Here is a 10,234-nt window from a genome sequence, read left to right on the forward strand (position 1 = left end):
TTATACTTTGAGATGTGTTGTGCATATACACCGTCCACAACCCTCCCTCCTTTCCCACTATTTTGGCCAGCGTTTCGCAGGTGGTGGGAAGTAGCAATACCCCCCCTTATGCTCTTGGCTGGGTGCATGAGGAGAACAGGGGCGCATGTACCACCTACGGGTACTGCTGGCAAAAGTCTGTGACTTGAGTGCATTGGGCACACAACTAAAGTGGAACGTGTACACGCAGAGCACATCTCAAAGAACAAGAGTTACTGCAGAGGAATAACTGTTTTTTATTTTGAGGTATAGTGCCATACAAATGTCCTCACCATGGCGCTGAACAAAACTTGCAGCATGGTTTTTAAAGTTTACTTAGAGTTCATAGCTCAATTCTGTGGGCGTCTCATTTTTCCTTCTCCCTATTCAAAACAGGTAACTGTTTCTAAAGGAATACAATGCCATATCTGTGGCAAGCTTATAAATGACCCGTTTGAACAGTTTGAAGGCTGATGTGGGCTATGAGACAAAAATTTTGTTATTAAATAATATGTTTAAGCCAGCTCATGTTTGACTACTGTGTCTTTAAAGCTCACAGTGCAGTTGAAGCAACAACTATTGTGTATGTTTGCTAGCATATGAAATATTATTTCTGTCTAGAATCATGTTACGCCCCTTCTGTAACACTGTCTTTGCATAACACTTCCCTAAAAGTATAGTTTAGGGCAGGAGTAAACATACAGGTGTTTTATAGTAAAAATGGGGTAGAAATGACGTAGTGAAAAGATCTCAATTGAACCACGGAGCCCAGATCACTGTTTGTTTTTACATAAAATGGATTTGGTTTTATTTACAGTTTGGCTTTGGTGAATTTAGATACATGTTCAAAAATCAAATGCATAGCTACCAGTTGGGGAATAATTGCTTGGGCGGTAGTATTGCTGAAAAGGGCCTGGGTGTTATAGTGGATCACACTGCTATGAAGCAACAATGTGCTACAGTTGTGAAAAAGCCTAGCATCGTTAGGAGTGTTGTATGTAAGACATAGGAAGTAATTGTCCCACTCTACTTGGCCCTGATGAGGCCTCAGCTGGAGTCCTGTGTCCCATTCTAGGTCCAACACCTGAGGAAAGATGTGGACAAATTGGAGATAGGCCAGAGGAGAGCAACAAAAAACGATAAAGATTTAGAAAATCTAGGCACATTTATTCTTGATTAATGACGGAGTGGGGGGGATCCTGATAAGTCTTCAAATATGTTAAGGGCTTTTATAAAGAGGACATTGATCAGTTGCTCTCCATGTCCACTGAAGGTAGGACAAGTAATGGGCTTAATGTGCAGCAAGAGAGATCTAGGTTAGATTTTTCCTAACTGTAAAGAAGTTAAGCTCTGGATTAGTCTTCCAAGAGATTAGTCATCACTGGAGGCCTTTTGGAATAGGTTGGACAAACACCTGTCCTGGGTGGTTTTGGTTTATTTGGTTCAGTCTCAGTGCAGAGGGCGAAACTTGTGGATCTCTTGAGGTCCCTTCCAGCCTGACACGTCTATGTTTAGTACTGAGCTACTCATCATAGAACCATCGAGAAACTTTATAGCATCTGGCAGAATTACAATGTGTAAAATAAAGGACAACATAATTTCAGTTGGCTTATTGTCTTACTACGGAACATATCTCAGAATTAACTACATTATTTAGAATTTTATTTTCACACTTACCTTGAATGTTGCCACTAATTAAGATCTTCTGGATAACTATGAGTGGTTTGGAGTCAGGAGACTTAGGTTCTGTTCCCAACTCTGCAGCTGATAATACTTAGGCACCTTACAAAAGCACTCTGATCTATGGCTGAAGAGCCTAAATAGTGCTATGTGCTGATATTTACAGTAGGGACCTAAGCATTTAATTAGTGCTCCTTTCATCTGTAGGTGAAATCTAGGAAGACTTTCATACACTTTGTCTGGGATCATGTTTTTAACTAATTATTCTTTGTTTTAGAAAATATTTACAGAACCTGGAAGCTTGTCCATGGCAACAGTTAACAAACTTCGAGAGACTTGTAGAGCAAAGCTGGTTGCTCAGGGATCAACCAACAATATTTAAACAGATGGACAGTTACCACAGAAATTAACACATTCCTCTACTTTAATTGCACTGACGGAAACCCAATTTCTAAACTTTCCATGAGTGTCAATTGACACTTGACCAATTTTTCCTGCCTTCTAAGTAAGTGTTGCAAACATTTTGTACTCTGTCAGTAATCTGGTAACTTGAATCTTTTACAAATGGTTTAGAATATTATCAGAGTAGAATGTGACCAATGTGGGGTACTTCTTTAAAAAGTCACTACCCTTGTTTTTCTTAAGGGCATTTTGTAATATCTGAGTAAATAGCTGGATAGAGCTGTATGTACAATTCTGTATATTAATCATAAAACCACAGCTATTTGTACAAAATAAATTCTATTTATTTGTTGAAATCTGGTTTATAGAGTTCAGTGTTGTTATATGTACCTTGGTATCTGACTCCCAGGGTCTGGGAGTGCAGGCCTTCTCAGAAAATGAACAGCCCCACTATCTCAATCTTCCCTAAATATGAACTGCACTTAGCTGCTTATCTTACCTGTACTTGCCACTACATGTCTGCTTGCTGCTTCCCTCTGGACTACCTTCCTTTTCTCTTTTCTCACTTTTCCCTTGGTACTGGCCTGCAATGTGCTGGCTGCTTCCTAGAAGCATTTAAAAAACTGAAATAGTCTAGCACCAATACATATCAATGGAGCAGTGGCCTGATATTTTCACCAGACCTTACCGTTATTTATATAGCTCTCAGCAATTTTGTAGGTACTTTAGACAAATAGGCACGCCCTCTATTCCAAAGAACGGAAGGAAAAGGAGGGAGGAGATATGGGGGTTGCAGTTGTAAAACAGTGGAGTTACTGGCCATTTGCAGCATGTTCTCTTATTATACGATGTTTCTATATGGTTGAGACAAAGTGGGAGGGGAATTAAGGGTGGAAGAATGGGTAGAGGGCCTGAACAGAGAAGAGAGGAAAGGGTGGAAGTGAAGGACAGGAGTTCACAGGCAGGCATAGAGATTGAAACTCTGAACTCAAGAATAAGACACAGGGAAGGAATAGCAGCCTGGTGCTGTTAGCTAGGGACTGCAGTCCCACCTCTAGGTCACCGTAGGGGTAGGTTACATCACCTTTCTGGGGCAAGAGAGAGATAAGGTAGGGGGAGGAATCACAGTAAAATAAGGAATTGTCACGCTCATGCTACTGTGACTGAGCTGTTACAACGGTTGCCCCCTAGGTGTGTGATATGGTGCTGTCGGCCACAAGTGCTGCAGCTGCTTCAAGCAGTGAGCTTTAGGCCTGGGTGCAGCTCCGTCAGTGCTCTGAGGAAGCAACAGCAGTGCTTTAGCAGGGCTGCCATTAAGCTGCACGCACCTTTCTTTAAACACTATTGTAAAAGATCAGCCTGACTGTTCTTAAGCCAGCCCCTGGGGCCAGACCAGGAGAGAGGCAGAAAAGTAACCATAGTACATGGGGTTCCTCAGACTTAGTGCCTGCCAGTCATCAGTCCTCTAGCCTGCCTGCCCACCCATCTGCAGTCTCCTCCTGCCCTTCATATGTGCAGCTATCCCTCATTTCCTGATGTGGTAACTGCTGGTTTCTTGTCAGCAACAGGCTGGTCCTATGCCTGGTTCTCCGCTTTCCTGCTGCAGCCTCTGCTCAGCCTACTCCCCTCTGCGCTCAGGATAGAAGAGGAGGGGTTACTGACCTGTAGCTGGAGGCTCTTTGAGGTGTGTGGTCCCTATTCGTATTCCAATCATGGGTGTCCTTTCCTAGCAGTGCCCATTGACCCGAACATGCATTGTACGTATCCTATGCTCCCAGCTGAAGTTATAATAGGTTGTGCCGGGTGATGCCTCTCCAGTGACCCTCTTACCAATGAGTAGTGCAGTCTGTAGCAGAGGAGACTGAGGGTGCGTATTGGAATACAAATAGGGACCACACCTCTTGAAGAACCTTCAGTTACAGGTAAGTAATCTCCTCTTCTTCGAGTGATGATCCCTATATGTATTCTAATCATGGGTGAGCAGTAATCAGCATGGGGCTGGATGTGAGGATGCAAGAGGAGATGCAGTATGGCACGGCCCACTGTAGGGCCCTCAGCCCCCCTTTGGCGATGGTGTAGTGGGATGCGAAGGTGTGGACTGAGCTCTGCATTGCTGTATGACAGATCTCGTGCCCTGAAATGTCTGCTAGGCATGCGGATGTGGCTGCTTGTGCTGTAACTCGGGCGGTGGTGTGTTGGATAGCGTGTAGCGTTCCTGGATGCACCCAGAGACCCATTTGGAGATTCATTGGGAAGAGAGGGCTTGGCCTTGAACTGGTTGGCAATGGCTACAAGGAGTCTTGTGGATGCTTGAAAGGCATGGGTCCTATGGAGGTAGAATGCTAGTGCATGACGGACGTTGAGAGAGTGAAGGCTCCTGTCTGCATGGGAGGTGGGACAGAAGACAGGGAGGTGAATGGACTGATTGAGGTATATAGGGAACTTACACCATCTTTGGGAGGAACTTAGAGTGAAGCCGTAAGGAAACTTTTTCCTTGTGGAATATGGTGGAGGTGTGTGTGGGGCAACCATCATGGCTGCTAGTTCGCTGGCCTGTCCAGCTGAGGTATGGCTACTAAGAACATTACCTTCATGGAGAGATGGGAGAGAGAGCACGTTGCTAGTGTCTCAAAGGGTGGCTTCGTGAGGGCAGATAGAACAAGATTAAGGTCCCACGGGGGTGTGGGTTTGAGTACTGGGGGGAAGGTATTGAGGAGACCTTTCATAAAATGGGCAGTGGTAGGGTGCGTAAAGGCTGAGGAGCCATCAATTGCTGGGAGAAAGGCACTAAGTGCTGCCAGGTGGAGCCGTATAGAGCTGAGTGCAAGGCCTGACGTTTTGAGTTTGAGGACGTAATCAAGGAGGATAGGTAGGGATATCTCACTCAGATAATAGTGATGGCAGCGAGCCTAAGTAGTGAAATGTTCCCATTTAGCTCAGTAGCAGGCCCTGGTGGATGCCCTCCTGCTTTGGGTAAAGATGTGTTGCACCGGGGTGGAGCATGTTCTGTCTACCCTCGAGTCCCATCCAAAACCAGGCCATGAGGTGAAGAGGATCCGGATTGGGATGCTCAGATTGACTCTCCCTCGATCTTGTGTGAGGAGATCTGTGAGTGTGGTGCGGGCGGAGAGTCTGAGGAGGTCTGTGAACCAAAACTGACAGACCCAGAACAGGGCTATGAGTATTACAGCTCTCGGTCCTGGTGAATCTTGCAGAGGACTTGAGGGAGGAGCAGAACGGGGGAGGGGGAGGCATAGTTGAGGTCACCCATCTAGGATAGGAGAAGCACGTCACCCAAGTCCTCCCCCATGGCTTCCTGGGGACAATAAAGAGGTAACTTGCAGTTTTTGCAAGTGGTGAAGAGATCCCATGTGCGGAAGAGGTAGCGGAGAGTGACATCACTGAGTTCCCACTTGTGGTTGAGGTAGTCCTGCTGAGTGCGTCGGTCAGGGAATTTTGGGTGGCCAGGAGGTGCGTGGCTTGGAGCATCACATGTTTGATGCACCAGTTCCAAAGGTGGATGGACCCTGAACAGAGGAATGGAGGCTTGGCGTTGTCCTGTTTGTTGATGTGGACGATCACTGCTATAGTGTCTGAGAGCAGCTGACTGTTGTGGTTGTATCAGAGGAAGAAATGCCTGGCATGCTAAATGAACTGCCCACACTTCTAGGACATTTGTGGATTTCGGCCTCTCGCAGTGTACAGATGCCCTGTGCTGTGTGATAGTCTGGGTAGCCACCCCATCCTGCAAGGGAGGTGTCCATTGTGATGGCCTGCAGGGTGGGGGAGGTGAATGGGGTGCTGACCAAACTTTGGAGGGGTCAGTTCACTAGGTGAGGGAAGCTAAAATTGTTTGGGTGACAATGACTTGCCTCCAGATGGTCCATGTGGTGTCTGTAAAGGGAGAGGAACCACAGTTAGAGGCAATGCATGTGGAGACATGCATGCAGTGTCACATAGGTGCAGGCTGCCATATGCCCGAGGAGGGAGAGGCAACAGCAGACCATGGTGCAAGGGTTGTGGCAGAGGTCCGTCACCTATGGCTATCAGTGTTGCAAAGCGGTCAGCTGGAAGGAAGGCCCGTGCTGCAATTGAGCCGAGCCATGCCCTGAAGAAGCTGATCATCTGCGTAGAAACAAGCACTGACTTCTCATTGATGCAGACACCCAGAGAGGGCAGGAGAGCATGGAGAGAGACTGAGATGGAGTCTGTGGGCTGGATATACCGAAGGGCATGGAGGTGGTGGTGGAACAGATGCTGTGTGTGCAGGGGACAGCTCCACATGGGCAGGTACCGGGGTTACTAACATTTCCCACAGATCCTTTTTGTATTTTGCTTTACCTTTGAGGCAGACAAGCTTGGGTGCTGGTGCACGACATCTCACCCAACCCGGCATGGCTCGGGGAGAAAACACTGCGCTTAGAAGCAGCCCTTGTTGGGGACTTGATTCTTTGCTCATGAGAGTGCTTCCTACTCTCATGTCTGGGAGTGCCAGTGGGGCCAAAGGCGGGGTGTGGGAAGTGTGGGGACGCATACTGCACTGCCGGTTCTGAAGGTCCCAGCTCAGCATAGGCATGCGGTCCCACGGCTTCCTCCATGAGATGTATCCAGGGGTGAAAATAACTAGAAGGACTTACTGGGTACTCTGGAGCCCTTGGGAGGGGAGGGGCCTTAACTAGAAGAGGCGTGGCCTCTGCCAGAAGAGGCAGGGCCTTAAAATCCCTGGGCACTTTAAATCACCATTGGAGGGGGCCCCAGTCTCTGGCGGAGCTTTAAAGGGCTCGGGGCTCTGCTGCAGTAGCGGCAGCTGGGAGCCCCAGGCCCTTTAAATCCATGCAAGAGCCCTGCCGCCACTACCCCAGGGCTCCAGCAGTGGGGCTCGGGTGGTGATTTAAAGGGCCCAGGACTCTGGCTGCTGCTACCACCCTGGACCTTTAAATCGTCCCCAGAGCCCTGGGGAGGCAGCAGTGGGTCTCCAGTGGCTATTTTAAGGGCTGGGGTGGTAGCAGCTGCCGCAGCCCCGGATCCTTTAAATAGCTGCTAGAGTCCTGCCACTGCTACCCCAGGGCTCCGGGGACAATTTAAAGGGCCGGGGGCCGTAGCTGCAGCAGACACCCTGAGCCCTTTAAATTGCTGCTAGGGGAAACTGATCTGCCTCGGTACGGCGCACTGGCTCTTGCTGATATGGCATATCGGCTTACTTTCACTTCTGAATATATCCTGAGGTGATGTTCATGTACCTCCTAAGTCCAGGGCAGGAAAGACACACTGAGTGGTGATATAAGCATCCCTGAGGCAATACCGGCAGCTCTGGGGCTCATTGCTCATGGAGAACGAGAACAGGCATGAAACACAGTTTTTGAAACCTGGAATATGGGGCAGAGTTTCTGGGAGGGAGGGCCTCAATTAGCAACTAACTACATGTACATGTATTATTTACACTAACTATGCTGAAAAAACACCAACAAGAAACTAGACACAGGGGAATAGCTTACTTTCTTAGGCCTGCTCTACACCGAGTCCAGTTGACCTAAAGCAGCTTATCTGAAGCCCTGCTGATGTGTTGTTCTACACACCCATAACAACTCCACAGCCAGGAGAGGTGTAGGGCTTATGTCCGTGTAGTTAGGGTGAGACAGTGTCCATGAAGACATTCCAGGTTGTTCCTGTTGGTTGTCATTCTTGTCAATTTCACAGGTGGAGCTGTCACCCTGGGGACAATAGGAGATTCCAGGTGGAGCTCAACTGCCCCCAGGCTCTCTGCTTGGAGCCAGGCTGCTGCCCAGGCTCTGGGCTCTGTTTCCTGCTGGGACCCAGGCTGCAGTGAGGCTCCTGAACTTGGAGCTTACAGGGCAGTGCAAAGAGCCTGGGCTCTCAGCCCATCCCCAACTGCCGATTCTGGTGAAGATGTGCAGCACTGACAGGAGGGTAATGTGGACATGAACTACCCCAGTAATTACTGCATGGCTAACTTGACCTAACACAGGTTGACTTAAGCTTGTAGTATAGACATGCCCTTAGTGAAAAGGCTGAGTGTGAAGGCACACAAGTTCTGACTCAAGCCTTGCAGTGATAAGAGGGAACAAGAGAGATGTCAACCTACATAGATTCATAGACTCTAGGACTGGAAGGGACCCTGAGAGGTCATTGAGTCCAGTCCCCTGCTCTCATGGCAGGACCAAATACTGTCTAGACCATCCCTGATAGACATTTCTCTAACCTACTCTTAAATATCTCCAGAGATGGAGATTCCACAACCTCCCTAGGCAATCTATTCCAGTGTTTAACTACCCTGACAGTTAGGAACTTTTTCCTAATGTCCAACCTAAATCTCCCTTGCTGCAGTTTAAGCCCATTGCTTCTTGTTCTATCCTTAGAGGCTCTATCACATGGTCTATTATAACCTCTGTGTAGAGGCTGAGGGGAGAGTGTCTGTTGTTAACCCAGCCATGCAGCATGTGCTAGGAAAGCCTTCCAGCTCTGGTCCAGGGCACACCTGCAACTGGATTACATATAGGGACCAATCACTGGAAGAACTTCTTTACTGTATTTTTGAGAGAGTATGATGTGACTCAGCAGCTTCATTACAATATGTAAGGTGTAAGTATTTCAAAGTGTGTGGGGTTCGTGTGAGACTGAACTCAACCCTTCCAGGTTTCAGATGGACTGATGCTAGGGAGCAAAGTAGGAGAGGATGTTTAGTGTGGACAGTTGTAAGACTTGCCATCAGAGCAGTGTAGGCATAGGCAGGGGAGACTCCTCTAACTCTTGTATACAATACAGGTCCCATTGTAGTTTCAGCAGGTGGCTCATTGGACTTCAAGCTTTAAGTGTGTTCTACTCCAGTAGTTAACAGGATATATTAAATGGCAAGTTTCCTTCCTTCCTAGGTGACTGAGAAAGTATCATTAATGCTAGACCTAAATGTGTATTTCCTAAGCAACAGGCCTCTACCACCTTTGAACCTATGGCAGAACTACAAAAAATGGAATGGCTGTGTGAGGGAAAGCCTCTCCACCCCATGCTGGCAGGTTTGAGTCTTCAGTATTCTGCATTGGCCTTGTAGGACTACTGATTGACCTCCTCAATGTATCATCACTCACACTAAATAGGTAAAGCAAAATACAAATTAAGAACAATGATAGTGTAGTAAAGCATATAAACAGACTTTGCACAGGGTTCTACCATGGGCTTCCTGAGTATTAAAGTTTTTACACAGTTAAGGTGGTGTGCTGGTAGAGGGCATGTTGGAGTCAATGCTGGTTTTGAGAGCATAATACCAGTGGGCAAGTGACCACCTTGATAACAAATAGTAGCATACTAGTGCATTAGAAACAGACCCTTTGCCCACAATCTGTTTCCTTTGCAAGAGGCAGCACTATGTCAGATTTCTGCCTCTTCCCACATAACATCAGTCACCCAGATAGTATCTTTCATTTATAAAATAGGAGTTTCTAGGTGGCTGAAACCCAACCCTGAACTGGGGCAGAATGAACAGCTTCCAACACTTAAAAAAAAACACAGGCCCAAGGGAGAACTCTGTGTCACAAGACTTCAGCATCTGCTACTACAACCCCCTTGCTCCTGCCACAGGCATCAGACTCCACTGAAAGAAGGATGGGCCAGCACACTTTGAGGATTTTATGCCCTGCTGTAGAAGAAATGCAGGCCAGTGATAAAACTAGCTCTGATCTGCTTGACTGTAGTAAGTTGCTAAACCTCGCCAGCCATTGCCTAATGGTAAAGGATTCCACCTATGCAGTGGATACATCTCAAAATTTTTTGGCCATCTTCCTGCCAGCGAAAGATGTAGAAAGTCAAGCTATTCTCAGACCTCCTATAATACTCTACTACTCCCTGAAGTAGTAATCCAGTCAGCATAACAGTGGTGTGTGATCTGTCAGCTACAAGTGCTATTGGGTATACTGAGGTTGAGTTCATGTGCACACTGCAAGGAGAAGTGGGACTATAGCATGAGTAGGTATACCTGCCCATAGAAGTGTCAGTGAAGCTATGGCATCACACAGCTGGCAGTGACCCTGAATACATACAGACATTCCTAGCCTGTGCTGAAGCCCATGCCACTAGAGCACCAGTGTTATTTTTAGCAAAGCTCAGCTGGCATGCTCATCCA

General features: G+C 47.3%; 1 protein-coding gene across 7 annotated transcripts in view; it reads left to right on the forward strand.

Annotated features, from left to right (window-relative positions):
• The window catches only part of GRTP1 (growth hormone regulated TBC protein 1), a 138,835-nt gene that overhangs the window by 103,583 nt on the left and 25,018 nt on the right, over positions 1-10,234 (forward strand). For 4 of the 7 annotated variants that reach the window (XM_050950361.1, XM_050950310.1, XM_050950349.1 and 1 more), the window contains one exon: positions 1,976-2,051. The exons of 2 other annotated variants lie outside the window; for them this stretch is intronic. In XM_050950361.1, the coding sequence (XP_050806318.1) occupies position 1,976 (1 nt within the window). In that variant the 3' untranslated portion in view covers positions 1,977-2,051. Of the gene's footprint in view, positions 1-1,975; positions 2,474-10,234 lie in introns of those variants that run through there. One more of the 7 variants, XM_050950336.1, reaches the window with a different exon arrangement.

Source organism: Gopherus flavomarginatus, chromosome 1 (assembly GCF_025201925.1).
Source record: "Gopherus flavomarginatus isolate rGopFla2 chromosome 1, rGopFla2.mat.asm, whole genome shotgun sequence".
NCBI lineage: Eukaryota > Metazoa > Chordata > Testudines > Testudinidae > Gopherus > Gopherus flavomarginatus.